General features: G+C 39.8%; 1 protein-coding gene across 1 annotated transcript in view; it reads left to right on the forward strand.

Annotated features, from left to right (window-relative positions):
* The window catches only part of LOC128641654 (uncharacterized), a 185,473-nt gene that overhangs the window by 153,937 nt on the left and 9,911 nt on the right, over positions 1 to 21,625 (forward strand). The window contains exon 9 of the mRNA XM_053694188.1: positions 4,407 to 4,748. Within this exon, the coding sequence (XP_053550163.1) occupies positions 4,407 to 4,748 (342 nt within the window). The remainder of the gene's footprint in view (positions 1 to 4,406; positions 4,749 to 21,625) is intronic.

The following is a 21,625-nucleotide window of genomic DNA, read 5'->3' on the forward strand; positions in this document are numbered from 1 at the left end:
AGTAGTGAGGCGATCCGATTTGTTTAACAGATCAGTGCCCGATAGAGACGTCAGCTCAGTCTGTTCCATATTAGGGGCAGAGGTGTATTTTGATGTAGTGGGGCCCTGAGGTTCCAGAACATTGCCCCGGGTAGGCATTCCAGTCTCTGGTTTCTCGAGACTTACATCAGCGTGTGAGTGCTCCGGGTGCAGTGCGTATAGAAGGTCCTCAAAGCAGCCATTCATGTATCGCTCAAAAGCTGCTAGCAGATCAGCTGCATCTGTGTAGGATAGGTGCCCATCCATATTAAAGGGGTCGTGCAGTCTTCAGGATTGCCGTAACAGAAGAGATACTCTCAGAAAAAGAAAAAGAAAAGAAAATTCCAGCATGGTCTGGTTAGCAAGATGGCATCTTCACTATAGTCGCTGCGGCTCTCTCTGCGGGTGGGAATCGTAACATATAGCACTTTTCAGACTGCTGATGTCATAACAATTACCCTAAATATTCTGCCTCTCAAACAGTTCCTATTCCGTGAAAGATTGCCTGATCTGAGCGGTCGATAATGTAAAAAGATTAGAGAATACAGCCAGAGCTGATGTAAAGTGCGACCGCTCAGATACAGGGCTAACTCCGCCCTCCCTTAATGCATATTTTTAATGTATGTTTTTATAATATGTTTTGGATTAATATTTAGCCTTAAAGTATATTGTATTTAAACCATATGCTTAAGTAGACCAGGCAATATTGAGCATGCGGTCCACTCTTAGAGCAATGCATGTATATTAGTATCGCTCTAGAGAGGTACACATGAAGTCTGTTTTTTCTTAGTAAATTAAGTTTACCGTTATGTCCTTTTTAATTTTTATTTGTTATTATTTATTTTTTACATACATATTTTTTATTTATTTAGTTTTGAACAGCGAATGTATAGTAAGATTGTATAGGTTTTTATTAACTCTATTATAACCATCATATTCTATTTTATATTTCTGAAATGTTTTGTATGATGTTATTTTAATTGTCATTTTAAAGATAAATTATATATATTTACATGTATAACAAAATTGATCTGTAGAAATACTCGCTAACAATTCATTCTGATACGGGGCCATGGACACTCACCCCGTATCATGATTGGCCATAGAACACCCCCCCCCCCCCTCATTGGGATTGGTTAAACATGCCTTCAAATAGAAATGGAGCAATACCGGGGATATCCGACTTTTAATGTGCCTCTTGAAGAAGCCCGACCACAGATCGGGGGAACGTGTTAGGCTATTGGGTATGGATTACCGAAATTCGAATTATAAATCCGAATGTTAAGAACGAATATTCTTAAAAATTCTATAATCGAATGCTATTTACAGTTTTCGAATGTCACTTTCAAATTCGAATGTTTATAATTATATTGAATGTCCACATTCGAAATTTCGAAATTAACATTCTATTTAACAAATACTATTCAGAAGTTCAATAGTTCATGTGGTAGGGCGGGAATCTAGTAAATTGATACATAATAGATACAAATATATCATTTTGAATGTTTCCATATAGAATATTGCATAATTTGAATATTACATTTAAAGAAAGCATTAGAAATACTATTACAAATATAAAATCGAATTTGAAACTGAACATTCGAAAATTGAATGTTAGAATGTTATGTATACATTTGAAATTCGATTCGAACAAACGAATGTGTTAAAATTTGTTTCGTTTTTCGAATGTTGCGAAACTTTCTCCCATCCCTACTATTGGGCATATCACCTGGAGGTTGCTCTTGTCTTTCAAAGACTTTGTCCACACAAGCTACACGGCAGCCTGGCACAGGATTCAGAAAACTTTGCCTGCAGCTGCTTGCTATAGCCAAAAGAGGCAGATCATCTATGCCTGCTGTGAGAGACACGGAGCTGTAAGAACTTAAAGTGAAGGTAAAGTTAGCTTTATTGTATGAGTACATGTTAAAATAATCCCAAAATTAATGCAAGTTTCATTCATCATTTTTTTTAATTAAGCATATAAACTCACTTATCTCTGTTTTTGCATTTAATTTTCAGCGCTTTCAAAACAACCCATTTTTTTTTTTTTCCTTGCCGGTCACGTTCTTGAAAAAGCCAATTGAAAACCTGGCCGTTAGGCGGCCGTCATTTGACGTCATTGCTTTACTTGACGATTTGCGCATGCGTTGCCATTAATTCCTCCCTTATTAGAGAAGCTCGCTCCCGTTTGGCGCTGCTATTTCTTCTTTATTACCAACGATTAGAGTAACGCATGCGCATAGGTAATTGTCGGCAAAATGTGCGTATGCGCAATTAGTTAGTTACGCGAGAACACTCTTTTGAGATACATATACAGGGAGTGCAGAATTATTAGGCAAGTTGTATTTTTGAGGATTAATTTTATTATTGAACAACAACCATGTTCTCAATGAACTCAAAAAACTCATTAATATCAAAGCTGAATAGTTTTGGAAGTAGTTTTTAGTTTGTTTTTAGTTATAGCTATTTTAGGGGGATATCGGTGTGTGCAGGTGACTATTACCGTGCATAATTATTAGGCAACTTAACAAAAAACAAATATATACCCATTTCAATTATTTATTTTTACCAGTGAAACCAATATAACATCTCAACATTCACAAATATACATTTCTGACATTCAAAAACAAAATAAAAACAAATCAGTGACCAATATAGCCACCTTTCTTTGCAAGGACACTCAAAAGCCTGCCATCCATGGATTCTGTCAGTGTTTTGATCTGTTCACCATCAACATTGCGTGCAGCAGCAACCACAGCCTCCCAGACACTGTTCAGAGAGGTGTACTGTTTTCCCTCCTTGTAAATCTCACATTTGATGATGGACCACAGGTTCTCAATGGGGTTCAGATCAGGTGAAAAAGGAGGCCATATCATTAGATTTTCTTCTTTTATACCCTTTCTTGCCAGCCACGCTGTGGAGTACTTGGACGCGTGTGATGGAGCATTGTCCTGCATGAAAATCATGTTTTTCTTGAAGGATACAGACTTCTTCCTGTACCACTGCTTGAAGAAGGTGTCTTCCAGAAACTGGCAGTAGGACTGGGAGTTGAGCTTGACTCCATCCTCAACCCGAAAAGGCCCCACAAGCTCATCTTTGATGATACCAGCCCAAACCAGTACTCCACCTCCACCTTGCTGGCGTCTGAGTCGGACTGGAGCTCTCTGCCCTTTACCAATCCAACCACGGGCCCATCCATCTGGCCCATCAAGACTCACTCTCATTTCATCAGTCCATAAAACCTTAGAAAAATCAGTCTTGAGATATTTCTTGGCCCAGTCTTGACGTTTCAGCTTGTGTGTCTTGTTCAGTGGTGGTCGTCTTTCAGCCTTTCTTACCTTGGCCATGTCTCTGAGTATTGCACACCTTGTGCTTTTGGGCACTCCAGTGATGTTGCAGCTCTGAAATATGGCCAAACTGGTGACAAGTGGCATCTTGGCGGCTGCACGCTTGACTTTTCTCAGTTCATGGGCAGTTATTTTGCGCCTTGGTTTTTCCACATGCTTCTTGCGACCCTGTTGACTATTTTGAATGAAACGCTTGTTTGTTCGATGATCACGCTTCAGAAGCTTTGCAATTTTAAGAGTGCTGCATCCCTCTGCAAGATATCTCACTATTTTTGACTTTTCTGAGCCTGTCAAGTCCTTCTTTTGACCCATTTTGCCAAAGGAAAGGAAGTTGCCTAATAATTATGCACGCCTGATATAGGGTGTTGATGTCATTAGACCACACCCCTTCTCATTACAGAGATGCACATCACCTAATATGCTTAATTGGTAGTAGGCTTTCAAGCCTATACAGCTTGGAGTAAGACAACATGCATAAAGAGGATGATGTGGTCAAAATACTGATTTGCCTAATAATTCTGCACTCCCTGTAGAGCGGGTGGGACCGCTCTATACGTAAGAGTGTCAAAAACCAGGAAATGGATGGTGGGAGGAGTAAATACCGGCACAGTAAGTAAATATAAATCTTTGTAATAAAAAAATACATATTGAAATGCTGGAAAAAAAGTTAGCGATCACACTATTTAGGATCTAAGTAATATAATTAGGCTGAAAAAACGTCCATACTTTACCTTCACTTTAACGCTCCATCTGAATGCTCATTTTATACTTTATTCTAGTAAGTTTAACAATACTTGTGTGTGCAGTAATTGCTAATAAATCTTTCACTTGAGTTTCGCCTTGTGCGCCTTTTTCTTTTTCTCTCTTTTTATGTGGCTATAACAACGTGTTTACTGTTTATCGGTGTCCAGGTGATATTGTTACAGACTCTCAGATCTCTCCAGCAGATATACAAGGCTCTAGCACTGAGAGTTGTAGTAAAGTAAGTTTGTTGTTTGTAAAGATAATTGCCTGAGCCAGAATGTCTTTATTTTCTTTCAGATCCTAAAGCCCCAGAAGTTGAAGAAATAGAAATACCCGAGCTGATAATAAATACTGAAGCTGAGTTTAAATGTAAATGCTCTTATTATTTCCCAAATGATCTGCGGGTTAAATGGCGCCAAAAAGAGGGAGAAAGAGACTTTGTTTGTCTTAATTCAAGAAACTGCAGAATTCCTGATCTTCAACAAGAAGAGCAGCCTGATGGCACATTCACATGTACTGCAATATTAGGTTTCACTCCTTCAGAGAACTCACAGGAAGAACTTGAATTTGAGTGCACAGTGGAACATTCTGCTCTCAAAAACCCAATTACAAAAACCACAGGACCCCTTACAATTTTAGGTGGGTACATAATAATTATATATTAATTTAAACAGAAGTTACACACTGTAAAACAGGTCATATTTTAAAGGAAAGCTGCTGGCAGACAAAAGTGTTGTTTTTCTGCCAGTGTTATGCTACTTTATTACTACAAATGTGCAGTTATTCTTTGTTATGCTAAGCACTGCAGCCTTCTCTGAAAGACAAGGGCCCGGGTTACAGTCTTTAAAAGAACTGATGAGAAATATCAGTAGCAAACATGAGCTGTCCACAGAATTACTTTTAGGATTTAATTCTATTTTTCTCAACATCAATTTTCTGTCCTGACTGGCTAATAGTATGCCCTGCTTCCAAAACATGTGATGTCACTGGTGCATTTACATTCTTGCACTGTATATTTGATTTTTGCTTACTTATACGATCTATAACCTTGCCTTTTCCCCAATATAGATTTTAAAGCATGGGCATTTTATTAGATAAATAACATAGGTTGAGTCAGAGGAACAGTAATCCTAAATGCTATATAATTTCCTGTTCTTGAATGCACAAAAAATAACCCCCTTAATCACTTTGTGTACCCAAGACATTTACAACAACATTCATTATTCTTTTAGTAATAAAACCAAAACCTGTTTTTTTGCTACTACCTATAGCCATTTTTACTAGCAAATCCTTAAAGGGACACTCAAGTCAAAATTAAACTTTCATTATTCAAATAGTGATGTCGCGAACTGTTCGCTGGAGAACAGTTCCCGGCGATCTTAGCTTGTTCGCGTTCGCCGCGGTGGGCGAACATATGCGATGTTTGATCCCCCCCCTATTAGTCATCATTGAGGAAACTTTGACCCTGTGTCTCACAGTCTGATGACACATTTCAGCCAATCAGCAGCAGACACTTCCTCCCAGACCCTCCCAGCTCCTGGGCAGCAGCCATTTTAGAGTCATAACAATCCTGCTGTCTTAGTGAGAGGAGGTTTAGTGCTGCTGCTGTTGATATTATAGGGAAATCGATAGCTAGGCTAGTGTATTCAGTGTCCACTACAGTCCTGAAGGACTCATCTAATCTCTGCTGTAAGGACAGCATCCCAAAAAGCCCTTTTTAGGGCTAGAACTTCAGCCCAAAAAGCCCTTTTTAGGGCTAGAACTTCAGTCGTTTTTTGGGGGGTTTTTTTTGGTAATTTTATTTGCATTTGCCTGCCTGTCAGCCTGTGTGTGAGGCTCACAGCATATACTGTGATTAATTATTCTGTGCCACCACTTATATCTGGTTAATATTAGTGTAAATTTAAAAAAAAAAAACTTTTACCTCATTTTGCTAGTGTAATCTAATTTCATTTTCCATCAGGCCTGTGTGTCAGGTACACAGCATATACTGTGCCTAATTGCTCTGTTTTCCACCACTTATATCTGGTGTAACATTAGTGTAAATTAAAAAACAAAAAAAAACTTTTACATCATTTTGCTAGTGTAATCTAATTTAATTTTCCATCAGGCCTGTGTGTCAGGCCCACAGCATATACTGTGATTAATAGCTCTGTTTTCCACCACTTATATCTGGTGTAACATTAGTGTAAACATTTTTAAAAAAAACTTTTACATCAGTCTACTATTGTTATTTAATTTTAGTTGCCAGGCCAGCGTGCCACTAGTGCCAGCCTGTGTGTCAGGCTCCCAGCATATACTGTGCCTACTTCCATCCTGAGTGCCACCACTCCTATCTGGTGTAACATTAGTTTACATTTTTAAAAAAACATAATTTATGCTTACCTGATAAATTTATTTCTCTTGTAGTGTATCCAGTCATCTCCTATATTCTCCTTCCCAACAGGAAGCTGCAAGAGTCCACCCACAGCAAAGCAGCTATATAGCTATATATAGCTCCTCCCCTAACTGCCATATTCAGTCATTCGACCGAAAACATGCAGAGAAAGGAAAAACCATAGGGTGCAGTGGTGACTGTAGTTCAAATGAAAAAATTACCTGCCTTAAAGTGACAGGGCGGGCCGTGGACTGGATACACTACAAGAGAAATAAATTTATCAGGTAAGCATAAATTATGTTTTCTCTTGTTAAGTGTATCCAGTCCACGGATCATCCATTACTTATGGAATACCAATACCAAAGCTAAAGTACACGGATGATGGGAGGGACAAGGCAGGTACTTAAACGGAAGTTACCACTGCCTGTAAAAACCCCTTTCTCCCAAAAATAGCCTCCGAAGAAGCAAGGTATCAAATTTGTTAAATTTGTAAAGTATGAAGCGCAGACCAAGACTCCGTCTTGTAAATCTGTTCAACAGAAGCCACATTTAAAAAAGGCCCAAGTGAAAACCACAGCTCTAGTAGAATGAGCTGTAATCCCTTCAGGAGGCTGCTGTCCAGCAGTCTCATAAGCTAAATGAATTATGCTTTTTAACCAAAAAGACAGAGAGGCTGCTGAAGTCTTTTGACCTCTCCTCTGTCCAGAATAGACAACAAACAAGGTGAACGTTTGATGAAAACTGTAGTAGCTTGTAAGTAAAACTTTAAAGCACAAACCACGTCCAATATTGTGTAATAGACGTTCCTTCTTTGAGGAAGGATTAGGATACAAGCATGGAACAACTATCTCTTGAGTGATGTACTTGTTAGATACCACCTTAGGAAAAAACCCAGGTTGGTACGCAGGACTACCTTATCCGTACGAAGGACCAGATAAGGAGAATCACATTGTAACACAGATAACTTGGAGACTCTACGAGTCGAGGAATTAGCTACCCAAAAGGAACTTTCCAAGATAAAGATTGATATCTATGGAACAAAAAAGGTTCAAACGGAACTTCTTGAAGAACCTTAAGAATCAGGTTTAAGCTCCATGGCGGAGCAACAGTTTTAAACACAGGCTTGGATCTAACCAAAGCCTGACCAAATGCCTGAACGTCTAGAATACCTGCCAGACGCTTGTGCAAACAAATAGACAGAGTAAAAATCTGTCCCCTTTTAAGGAATTAGCTGACAACCCTTTTCTCAAAAACATCTTGGAGAAAAGATAATATCCTGGGAATCCAGACTTTACTCCATGAGTAACCCTTGGATTCATAACAATCAGATATTTACACCATATCTATGTTCAATTTTCCTAGAGACAGGCTTTCATGTCTGTATTAAGGTATCAATGACTGACTCGGAGAAGCCATGCTTTGATAACATCAAGCGTTCAGTCTCCAGGCAGTCCATCTCAGATTGATTCTATTTAGATGGTTGAAAGGACCCTGAGGTAGAGGGACCTGTCTCTGAAGCAGAGACCGTGATGGAAAGGATGACATGTCCACCAGATCTGCATACCAGGTCCTGCGTGGCTACGCAGGCGCTGTCAAAAACACCAAAGCCCTCTCCTGCTTGGTCTTGACCTCCGGAGGAAATCCCACTCCCCCGGAAGAAAAGTCTGACGACTTAGAAAATCCACCTCCCAGTTCTCAACACCTGGGATATGGATAGCTGATAGACAAGAGTGAGTCTCTGTCCAGTGAATTATTGTAAGACTTCTAACATCGCTAGGGAACTTCTGTTCCCCCTTGATGGCTGATGTAAGCCACAGTCGTGTATATTGTCCGACTGAGTATGATGTACCTCAGAGTTGCTAACTGAGGCCAAGTCTGAAGAGCATGGAATATCACTCCCAGTTCCAGAATATTTATTAGAAGGAGGGTCTCCTCCTAAGTCCACTATCCCTGAGCCTTCAGGGAGTTCCAGACTGCATCCCAACCTAAAAGGCTGGCATCTATTGTAACAATTGTCCCATCTGACCTGCGGAAGGTCATACCCTTGGACAGATGGACCCGACATAGTCACCAGAGAAGAGAATCTCTGGTCTCTTGGTCCAGGTTTAACAGGGGGACAAATCTGTGTAATCCCCGTTCCTCTGACTGAGCATGCATAGTTGCAGCGGTCTGAAATGTAGACGTGCAAACGGTACTATGTCCCTTGCCGCTACCATTAAGCCGATTTCATTCATGTACTGAGCCACCGAAGGGCGCGGATGGGATGAAAAAAACACGGCAGAAATTTAGAAACTTTGACAACCTGGACTCCGTCAGGTAAATTTTCATTTCTACAGAATCTATCAGAGTCCCTAGGAGGGAAACCCTTGAGATTGGGGATAGAGAACTCTTTCCTTGTTCACTTTCCACCCATGTGATCTCAGAAATGCCAGTACTACGTCCGTATGAGACTGGGCAATTTGGATGTTTGACGCCTGTATCAGGATGTCGTCTAAATAAGGGGCCACTTCTATGCCCCGCAGTCTAAGGACCGCCAAAGCGACCCCAGAACCTCCATAAAGATTCTTGGGGCTGTAGATATCCCAAAGGAAAGAGCTACAAACTGGTAATGCCTGTCTAGAAAGGCAAACCTGAAAAACGATGGTGATCTTTATGCATCACAATGTGAGGATAAGCATCCTTCAAATCCATTGTAGTCCTCTATTGACTCTCCTGGATCATAGTTAAGATGGTACGAATAGTTTCCATCTTAAATGACGGAATTCTGAGGAATTTGTTTAAGATCTTTAGATCCAAAATAGGTCTGAAGGTTCCCTCTCCTTGGGAACCACAAACAGATTTGAGTAAAAACTCTGTCCCTGTTCCTCTCTTGGAACTGGATGGATCTCGTACACAATGTAGGAATGCCTCCTTCTTTATCTGGTTTGCAGATAATTGTGAAAGGCGAAATCTCCCCTTTTTTTGGGGGGGAATCTTTGAAATCCAGAAGATATCTCTGGGATATAAATTCCAATGCCTAGGGATCCTGGGCATCTCTTGCCCACGCCTGGGCAAAGAATGAAAGTCTGCCCCCTATAGGATCCGTTACCGGATAGGGGTCCGTTCCTTCATGCTGCCTTAGAGGCAGCAGCAGGCTCCTTGGCCTGCTTATCTTTGTTCCAGGTCCGATTGTCTCCAGACCGCCTTGGACTGAGCAAAAATTCCCTCTTGTTTTGCCTTAGAGGAAGAGGATGCCACACCTGCCCTGAAGTTTTTAAAAGGTACGAAAATTAGACTTTTTTTTTTTTTTTTTTGCCCTTGATTTAGACCTATCCTGAGGAAGGGCATGACCTTTTCCTCCAGTGATATAAGCAATAATCTCCTTCAAACCAGGCCCGAATAGGGTCTGCCCCTTGAAGGGAAGTTAAGTAGCTTATTTATTAAAGTCACGACAGCTGACCATGATATAAGCCATAGCGCTCTGCGCGCCAGTATAGTAAAAAACAGAATTCTTAGCCGTTAGTCTAGTCAAATGAACAAGGCATCAGAAAACAAAGGACTTGGCTAACATAAGCTTGTCAAATATATTCATCCAATGGAGTCGCTTAACTGTAAAGCCTCATCAAGAGACTCAACCCAGAACGCCGCAGCAGCAGTGACAGAAGCAATGTATGCAAGGGGCTGCAGGATAAAACCCTGTTGAATAAACATTTTTTATCCATTGGATCTAAAAAGCACAACTGTCCTCGTCAGAGGTAGTGGTACGCTTAGCTAGAGTAGAAACTCTTCTCTCCACCTTAGGAACTGTCTGCCAGAAGTCCCGTGTGGTGGTAACTATTAGAAAACATTCTTCTAAAAAATAGGAGGGGAAGAGAACGGCACACCTGGTCTATCCCATTCCTTATTAAAAAAATTTTTAGTAAACCTCTTTAGGTATTGGAAAAACATCAGTACACACCGGCACTGCATATTATTTATCCAGTCTACACAATTTCTCTGGCCCTGCGATTGTACACATTCATTCAGAGCAGCCAAAGCCTCCCTGAGCAACAAGTGGAGGTTCTCAAGCATAAATTTTAAATGTAGAAATATCAGAATCAGGTTAAATCATCTTCCCTGAGTCAAAAAAAAAAAAAAAAAAAAAAAATCACCCACAGACTAAGCATATTGTGAGGTAGTATCATACATGGTTCTTAAAGCGTCTGTATGCTCTGTATCTACCCCCAGAGCTAACTGCTTTCCTTTAATTTCAGGTAGTCTGACTAATACTGCTGCCAGAATATTATTCACCACCTTTGCCATGTCTTGTAAAATAAACGCTATGGGCGCCCTTGATGTACTTGGCGCCATTTGAGCGTGAGTCCCTGAAGCGGGAGTCGAAGGGTCTGACACGTGGGGAGAGTTAGTCGGCATAACTTTCCCCTCGACAGAATCCCCTGGTAAAGAAACGCTATGGGTGCCCTTGATGTACTTGGCGCCATTTGAGCGTGAGTCCCTAAAGCGGGAGTCAAAAGGTCTGACACGTGGGGAGAGTTAGTCGGCATAACTACCCCCACAACAGAATCCTCTGGTGATAATGTTTTTAAAGACAAAAAATGATCTTTATTGTTTAACATGAAATCAGTACATCTGGTACACATTCTAAGATGGGGTTCCACCATGGCTTTAAAACATAATGAACACAGAGCTTCCTCTATGTCAGACATGTTAGAACAGACTAATAATGAGACTAGTAAGCTTGGAAAACACTTTAAATCAAGTTAACAAGCAAATATATAAAACGTTACTGTGCCTTTAAGAGAAACAAATTTTGCCAAAATTTGAAATAACAGTGAAAAAAGGCAGTTAAACTAACAAAATTTTTACAGTGTATGTAACAAGTTAGCAGAGCATTGCACCCAGTTGCAAATGGATGATTAACCCCTTAATACAAAAAACAGATTAACAAAACGAAAAATATGTTTTAAACAGTCATAACAGCTCCTACTTTTGAAGCCCTTTTGAGCCCTTCAGAGATGTCCTATAGCATGCAGGGGACTGCTGAGGGAAGCTGAATGTCATTGTTTGTAATTTTAACTACACAAACTGTAACTTTTATACTATAACAGTGGAAAGCCTCAGGAAACTGTTTCTATGCAAAATTTAAGCCAGCCATGTGGAAAAAACTTAGGCCCCAATAAGTTTTATCACCAAACATATGTTAAAAAATGATTAAACATGCCAGCAAACGTTTTAAAACACATTTTTACAAGAGTATGTATCTCTATTAATAAGCCTGATACCAGTCGCTATCGCTGCATTTAAGGCTTTACTTACATTACTTCGGTATCAGCAGTATTTTCTTAGTCAATTCCATTCCTAGAAAAATATTTTACTGCACATACCTTATCTGCAGGAAAACCTGCACGCCATTCCCCCTCTGAAGTACCTCACTCCTCAGAATGTGTGAGAACAGCAAATGGATCTTAGTTACGTCTGCTAAGATCATAGAAAAACGCAGGCAGATTCTTCTTCCAAATACTGCCTGAGATAAACAGCACACTCCGGTGCCATTTAAAAATAACAAACTTTTGATTGAAGAATAAACTAAGTAGAAAGCACCACAGACTCTCACAACCTCCTATCTATGTTGAGGCTTGCAAGAGAATGACTGAATATGGCAGTTAGGGGAGGAGCTATATAGCAGCTTTGCTGTGGGTGGACTCTTGCAGCTTCCTGTTGGGAAGGAGAATATATTCCATAAGTAATGGATGATCCGTGGACTGGATACACTTAACAAGAAAAAAAAACTTTTGCATCAGTCTGCTAGTGTTATTTAATCGCAGTTGCCTGCCTGCCAGCGTGTATGCCAGGCCCACTTTCCAACTAGTGCCACCAATCATATTTGTTATAACAGTAGTGTAAATATTTTAAATAAAATCTTTTTTGACTGTGAAACATCAGTCTGTTAGTGTAATCTAATTGTAGTTGCCTGCCTGCCAGCGTGTGTGCCAGGCCCACTTGCCAAGTTAGTGGCACCACTCATATTTGTTGTAACAGTAGTTTAAATATTTAAAATAAAAACTTTTTTGACACGTGGTTCTGCAAATGGACTGTTTGCGGTTGTTTGCGGTGCGTTACACTGGGAGTTTGGTCTGTCACTGTGAAGCGGGCGTAACCCTTACACTACCTGATCGATACAACATCATACCTGATGTTTTAAAGCACGTTATTCCAAACAATTTAGGAATGTTAGGTGATTTAGGCCCTTTATGGCTTAAAACCAGACTCTGCATCAACTATTTAATTTTCCATGGGAGTTTTGACATGAATCCCCCTCCGGCTTGCCACAGTCCAGGTGTTAGTCCCCTTGAAACAACTTTTCCATCACTATTGTGACCAGAAAGAGTCCCTGTGGGTTTTAAAATTCGCCTGCCCATTGAAGTCAATGGCGGTTCGCCGGTTCGCGAACAGTTGCGGAAGTTTGAGTCCACCGTTCGCGAACGCTAAATTTTAGGTTCGCGACACCACTATATTCAGATAGAGCACCCAATTTTAGACAATTTTCTAATTCACTTCCATTATCTAAACGTGCACATTTTTTTTATATGCACATGTTCTGAGGCACCAGATCCTACTGAGTAGGTTCAAGATTCACAGAATATGGGGTCAATTTATCAAGCTGTGGTGGACAGGTGCGTATATACGCACCACTGTCCACCGCAGCTCGCCTCTGGTGGGCTGAATTCTGCATTGCACAAGAACACAATTTTGCTCTCTTGTGCAATGCCGCCCCTGCCTGCGCATAGCAAATCACACGCGGGCAGGAGCTGTCAATCTCCCAATCGGACGAGACTGGGGAGATTGAAATTCGCCACCTTAGAGGTGGTGAAGAGGTTAGGGAAGCAGTGGTTTGATGACCACTGCTTGTTAAAAACGAACTGCAGGTTCTCTTGTGAGAACCTGCAGCCATAGTGGTGTGAAGCCTTTCATAAATCAACCCCTATATGTATATGCATTTTGTAATTGGCTGATGGGTGTCACATGATGCAGTGGGAGGAAAAATAGAACTAATTTTAAAAATTTGTTAGAAAGAAATCTACTATTCATATGAAACTTAAACTAAATGCTTTTGGATTGTCTTTTTTATTATGCACTAACCACAATTAGTGGTCAGTGGTCCTTTAAGATTAAAGTTCCTTCTATATACCATCATAGGGCTAGATTACGAGTGGCACGATAACAGTTGTGCGCAAGCTATATGAGGTTTATCACAGGTATTTGCGTGCATCGGAAGTAGCGCAAATTATGGAGTAGATTTATTAAAAGTTGAGCGGACATGATTCGCTATAGAGAATCATGTCCGCTCGATATTACTAAATGCAGACAGCATACGCTGTCGGCATTTATCATTGCTCAAACATCTCTGGTGAAATGTTTGTGCAATGCCGCCCCCTTCTCACTGGCAGCCAATCGGCCGCTAGCAGGGGCTGTTAATCATCCCAATAGTATTGGATAGGGATGATTTCAACCGGCCAAATAAAAGGTGGCAGACAGGTTAAGGAGCAACTGTCTTATGACCTCTGCTTCTTAACTTCCATTTCTGCTGCTTAATAAATGGAGCCCTATGAGTTGAAAGTAAATGCATTTGCTCAAGTGCAATTGAATTTAACAGAGATTGATAGATAAATAGAAAGATAGATGTAGATAGATAGATATTGTATTGTATATACCTACATACATATATATATTTATATTATTTTTTTAATAAAGTTCTATTTTAAGATGCTAAATAAATGGGTTATCATAGGGCTGACCGTTGGACTGGGATAGTCTTATATGCAAAAACACCACAATAACCCATCTTTAAAACATAAAGATGTTCACAGGTAAATTTTCTGTAGCTTGTTCATGTAGTACCAGCTGAGATCATGAGGTTTAAGCAAGGGCTAAAATGGTAGGAATAAAGGGAACACATTTGCACTCTGGGGCCGATTTATCAGTGCTTCAACTAATAATACGCTGGTATCGTGCGTCAAATTAGATGCAAAGTTGATCCGCCGTAGTTAACACAGCGTTAAGATTGTCAAATGTTGAAATGTGTGACATAATATACACTCCCGCGATGTCAATCCAACGAATATCGATGCTTGTGTTATTTGAGCGGAATACTGATAATCCGCCGTCACATTCGACTCTACTTATGGATTTTGTTACATCTTTGTCTCTCATTACAAAGCAAGGGGACACTATTATTGCTCCAAATGTGGTGCATTAGTAGATATAGGGATACAAATGTAATAAACACATTACATAATATAGTCAACTTCCTTTTTTTGGATAAATCTAGCTCAGCTAAGCCCAGCTCTTAAAATATCCATTGTTTGCAAATAAATACCTATGATACCCTGATTACATGTTATATTCGCAATTATTCTTCCTCAGAATAATAATATATTTACACTATTTACATATAGAGGTATAAATAAACACAGACATATGAAAGACAACATTGTTTGGAACAAAAAAAGGAATTTAGCGACATGTAAATATGTTTGCAAAAGATTTCTGACATAACACACACACACATATGTATATATATATATATATATATATATATATATATATACATACAAGTATGTGCAACGATATATGTACACATTCTAGCCTTAATAATGATTTAAAAAAAAAAAAATCATGAGATAGGCATATCATGATTTCTAGAAATACAAATGCACATTAATTTATGTGAAAATATCATATTTCAGATTTTTTGTATAACAAATAAATAAGAAAATAACTATTCTATGAGATATTATTGTTTGTTCAGGTATAAAAATAGTTATTTCCTGGACATTAACAGATGAAAAATAAAAGATTAGCTTTAGGGAAATGTGCTTGTTCATGGATAGTAATGAAATGGTATAAATAAAGTTGGAAAAAACAGAATATCCGCGACATTGATGACTCGTATTTATCAACAGTACGATGCTCATCGTGCCGTACTTGACGCGCATGTTGTTGACAGACTTTTTAATAAATAAGGATGTCGTATGTAGCTTTGCGGCAGCAATATCTGGCGAGCGTATTGACTCCAGCGAATGCGTCCAGATTGACACAATGATAAATCGGCCCCTCTGGCTCAAAATAAACTGGTCTGTTCATCCAGCTGTCCTTTATCTGGATGTTTTTAACCCTTTCATGACATAGGCAATTGTTCAAGTTCTGAACGTAAACGAAACCTTGAATTTCAGCTATATATCTTTTCAACCATAATTTACCCCTTTCACATTAAGTGCACCCACACTAATTATATATTGTTTTTTAGAGGACAGATAGGGCTTTCTTTTGGCATAAAAGATTTATTTCTCAACTATAATTTTATATAAAAAAAATCAAAGTAAGTGTGAGAAATTAAGAAATTTGAAGCTTTCCAAATGATTTTATTGTGAATATCATCATCCTGATATATGTTACTGCAATAAAACACCCATACTTGTGTTAAGCGATGTCCCATGAGTATAACGATACCCCCCATGTACAGGTTTTCTGAGTTTTCTGGAATTTACAAGGCCCAACATACGGCCTACCCATTTACATAGAAATCTGGCACATTCATTTTCTGGGCTTAAGTTGCCTTTCATACATTATAGCAGCCCAGGAATGAAAATGACCCCATCATGGCATACCATTTACAAAAGTAGACACCCTAGGGTATTCCAAAAGGGCCATGTCACGTCTTTTTGTGAAGCCCCTTAGTCACAACACCTGGCCAAATGTAGTGGTCATTTTTGTTGTATGCGTTTTTTACACAAACACTGCACTTTGGCTGTTTCTGTCATCAAGCTTTTATGTTTTACTGCTATAAAACACACACATTTGTGTTTGTCAATGTCCTACGAGTACAACAGTACCCCCCATGTACAGGTTTCACGGGGTTTACAGGAGTTACTGGGCCAAATATGGGGTCTGCCCATTTCAGTCTTTATGCATGGAAATTTGGCACCTTAATTTTCTGTGCCTATGTCCTCTTTGAGACATTATAGCAGCCCAGGAATGAAAATTACCCCATCATGGCATACCATTTTCAAAAGAAGACACCCTAGGGTATTCCAAAAGGGCCATTTCACATCTTTTTGTGAAGCCCCTTAGGCATAACATCTGGCCAAATGTTGTGCTCATTTATTTTTAATGCGTTTTTTTCACAAACACTGCACTTTGGCTGTTTCTGTCATCAAGCTTTTATGTTTTACTGCTATAAAACACACATATTAGTGTTTGTCAAGGTCCTACGAGTAAAACAGTACCCCCCATGTACAGGTTTTATGGGGTTTACAGAAGTTACAGGGCCAAATATGGGGTCTGCCCATTTCAGTTTTTATGCATGGAAATTTGGCACCTTAATTTTCTGTGCCTATGTCCACTTTGAGACATTATAGCAGCCCAGGAATGAAAATTACCCCATCATGGCATACCATTTTCAAAAGAAGACACCCTAGGGTATTCCAAAAGGCCCATGTCACATCTTTTTGTGAAGCCCCTTAGTCACAACACCTGGCCAAATGTAATGGTCATTTTTTTTGCATGCGTTTTTTGCACAAACACTGCACTTTGGCTGTCTCTGTCATCAACCTTTTATGTTTTGCTGCTATAAAACACACATATTAGTGTTTGTCAAGGTCCTACGAGTAAAACAGTACCCCCCATGTACAGGTTTTATGGGGTTTACAGAAGTTACAGGGCCAAATATGGGGTCTGCCCATTTCAGTTTTTATGCATGGAAATTTGGCACCTTAATTTTCTGTGCCTATGTCCTCTTTAAGACGTTATAGCAGCCCAGGAATGAAAATTACCCTATCATGGCATACCATTTTCAAAATAAGACACCCTAGGGTATTTCAAAAGGCCCATGTCACATATTTTTGTGAAGCCCCTTAGTCACAACACCTGGCCAAATGTAATGGTGATTTTTTTTGCATGCGTTTTTTGCACAAACACTGCACTTTGGCTGTCTCTGTCATCAACCTTTTATGTTTTGTTGCTATAAAACACACATATTAGTGTTTGTCAAGGTCCTACGAGTAAAACAGTACCCCCCATGTACAGGTTTTATGGGGTTTACAGAAGTTACAGGGCCAAATATGGGGTCTGCCCATTTCAGTTTTTATGCATGGAAATTTGGCACCTTAATTTTCTGTGCCTATGTCCTCTTTGAGACATTATAGCAGCCCAGGAATGAAAATTACCCCATCATGGCATACCATTTTCAAAAGAAGACACCCTAGGGTATTTCAAAAGGCCCATGTCACATATTTTTGTGAAGCCCCTTAGTCGCAACACCTGGCCAAATGTAATGGTGATTTTTTTTGCATGCGTTTTTTGCACAAACACTGCACTTTGGCTGTCTCTGTCATCAACCTTTTATGTTTTGCTGCTATAAAACACACATATTAGTGTTTGTCAAGGTCCTACGAGTAAAACAGTACCCCCCATGTACAGGTTTTATGGGGTTTACAGAAGTTACAGGGCCAAATATGGGGTCTGCCCATTTCAGTTTTTATGCATGGAAATTTGGCACCTTAATTTTCTGTGCCTAGGTCCTCTTTGAGACATTATAGCAGCCCAGGAATGAAAATTACCCCATCATGGCATACCATTTTCAAAAGAAGACACCCTAGGGTATTCCAAAAGGCCCATGTCACATATTTTTGTGAAGCCCCTTAGTCACAACACCTGGCCAAATGTAATGGTCATTTTTTTTGCATGCGTTTTTTGCACAAACACTGCACTTTGGCTGTCTCTGTCATCAACCTTTTATGTTTTGCTGCTATAAAACACACATATTAGTGTTTGTCAAGGTCCTACGAGTAAAACAGTACCCCCCATGTACAGGTTTTATGGGGTTTACAGAAGTTACAGGGCCAAATATGGGGTCTGCCCATTTCAGTTTTTATGCATGGAAATTTGGCACCTTAATTTTCTGTGCCATGTCCTCTTTGAGACATTATAGCAGCCCAGGAATGAAAATTACCCCATCATGGCATACCATTTTCAAAAGAAGACACCCTAGGGTATTCCAAAAGGCCCATGTCACATCTTTTTGTGAAGACCCTAAGTCACAACACCTGGCCAAATGTAGTGCTCCTTTTTTTTGTATGCGTTTTTTGCACAAACACTGCCCTTTGGCTGTTTCTGTCATCAACCTTTTATGTTTTGCTGCTATAAAACACACATATTTGTGTTTGTCAATGTCCTAAGAGTAAAACAGTACCCCCCATGTACAGGTTTTATGGGGTTTACAGATGTTACAGGGCCAAATATGGGATCTGCCCATTTACATAGAAAATTGGCACATTCATTTTATGGGCCTTTGTCCTCTTTGAGACATTATAGCAGCCCAGGAATGAAAATTACCCCATCGTGGCATACCATTTATAAAAGTAGACAACCCAAGGTATTGAAAAAGGACTATGTTTAGTCTTTGTTTGTAGCCACTTAGTCACAACATCTGGCCAAAGGTAATGTTCATATTTCAGTTTTAGTTTATCACAAAAACACTGCCTTTTTGCTGTTTATATCATCCTTTTATGTTTTACTGCTATAATACACCCATCTTTGTGTTCAGCGATGTCCCATGAGTACAACAATACCCCCTATGTACAGGTTTTATGTGGTTTTAGGAAGTTACAGCGCCCAATATAGGGTCTGCCAATTTGCATGGAAATTGGGCACATTGATTTTATGGACCTTTGTTGCCTTTGAGACAGTATGGCAGCGCAGGAATGAAAATTACCCCACCATGGCATACCATTTGCAAAAGTAGACAACCCAGGGTATTAAAAAAGGACTATGTTTAGTCTTTTTTTGTAGCCACTTAGTCACAAAACCTGGTCAAATTTAGTGGTCATATTTTTTTATTTGCTTTTTTCACACAGACTTTGCATGTTTTCTATTTAGATCAACATCATTATATTTTTTACTGCTATAATACACCCATATCTGTGTTCAGTGATCTCCCATGAGTGCAACAATACCCCCTATGCACAGGTTTTATGTGGTTTTAGGAAGTTACAGGGCCCAATATAGGGTCTGCATAGAAATTTGGCACATTGATTTTCTGGCCCTATGTTGCCTTTGAGACAGTATGGCAGCCCAGGAATGAAAATTACCCCCCTCATGACATACCATTTGCAAAAGTAGATAACTCAGGATATTCTAAAAGGAGTATTTTAGTTGTTTTGTATAACTTATAATGGCCTTAGAGTGGATGGGCTTAACATATAAAGGGACCGGACAAGGTCAGGGGATTTATGAAGTTAGGAATACAGAATAATAAAATAAAATAAATTAGGAACACATACAGATTGCTTTCAAATTAAAAGTTTAACTCTGTGTGATATATTCGAAAGCAATCAGTGATACAGAGGCCAGGTTGAGAGGGGCAGTCAGGGCAATGGTAACTAGAATCCCTCCTCCCTCCTTTTTTATAGCAGACTCTGCATCTTTTCTGGGGTGTTAATTTGCAGGCAGTGGGGGGGATCCTAGTGGGAAAATGCCTGCCACAGAGTCGCTCAACATTTTCAGATTGAACAGTGGGAGGATTAGGGGTCTGGTTAAACAAAATATCAGATGTTACATTTAACACAAATTCCAAAAAAGTATAAGTTTTCCCTGTGCCTGTTTTTTTGTACAGCACATATGCATTATATACTGCGATCTGCATAATATAAAAGGCTACTTTTTTGTACCAAGTTCTAGTTTTTCTTTGAATTAGATATGGCTGCAGGCACCGGTCAGCTAAATCTACCCCCCCCCATGTTTTTGTTGTACTCCACAATGCACTTTGGCTTTCGGATCTGTGCAGATCTTCCCTTCACAGACACTGGCACTGTAGCTTCATCGTGCATTGTGGAGAGCATGTACACATCTTTTTTATCAGTGTACCGAAGGGCCAGTAGCTCATTGTGGCGTAAAGCTGACGTTGTGCCCCTACTTTTTTTTCCATATGTCAGCTTCTGGGGGAAACCTTTGCGATTTTTTCTTGTTGTGCCACAGGCCACGGTTTCAAAATAAAACAAAAATTTTAATAGCTCTGTGCTGGTGTAAAAATTATCGAGCCACAAATGGTACCCTTTATTTAGCAGGGGTAGTAGGAGATCCCACACAATTTTCCCACTTGTGCCAACTGAATCTGGGCAGCCAGGTGGATCCAAGTGGCTATCCTTTCCCTGGTAGATGCGAAATGCCCAGGTATACCCAGTACTGCATTCACAGAGCTTATAAAATTTTACCCCATAGCGGGACCTCTTGGATGGTATATATTGCTTGAAAAGCAATCTCCCCTTAAATTTCATGAGGGACTCATCAATGCAAATGTCCTGCTCAGGTATGTAAACTTCTTTAAATTTTTGGGACAGGTGGCTTATCAGGGGCCTTAGTTTATATAACCTGTCATGCAGGGGGTCATTTTTGGGGGGGGCACTTGGTATTATCATTAAAATGGAGAAACCGCAGCAATTGTTCATATCTGTCCCTCTTCATAACCCCTGGAAAAAGAGGGGTAGCCAGGATGGGGTTCTGGCTCCAGTATGAACGAATGCTGGGTTTCTTCACAATCCCCATTATTAATGTCAGGGCCCAAAACTTTTTAATCTCTGGTATGTCAGTGGGATGCCAGGTATTTTTTCTGACATACAGAGATTGGGGATTTTTGGACAGATACTGGCTGGCATATAAATTTGTTTGAGCAACTATATGCTCAAACATAGCATCTGTCAGAATCAGTGACATATAGTTTATTGGCTCACATACTGGAACATCACTTGTTATGCCAGGAGTCTCAGTAAATTCTGGCATTTCTGGGGCAGTGAAATTTGGGGGTATCCAATTTTGGTCATTTGTGCGACGCCTCCTTTTAGGTGGCGGGCAGGGAGCACCAGCATCAGATGTATCACTCAGGGGCTCTATATCTGATGCCGTAAGGGTTGCGCTGTCAGACAGAGCAGAGAGGGTTTCACTCCCTGAATCTGTGGCAAGAATGGCATAAGCCTCTTCTGCTGAATAGCGTGCCATAAGGGATTTTTTTCAGTACAAATTACCACTTCACCACCACCAATTACCACTTCACCTTCCCCAAAATCCCACTAAACCACCCCAATTACCACCTCCCAATTACCACCCA

The sequence above is a fragment of the Bombina bombina genome, chromosome 11 (genome assembly GCF_027579735.1).
Source record: "Bombina bombina isolate aBomBom1 chromosome 11, aBomBom1.pri, whole genome shotgun sequence".
Taxonomy (NCBI): Eukaryota; Metazoa; Chordata; class Amphibia; order Anura; family Bombinatoridae; genus Bombina; species Bombina bombina.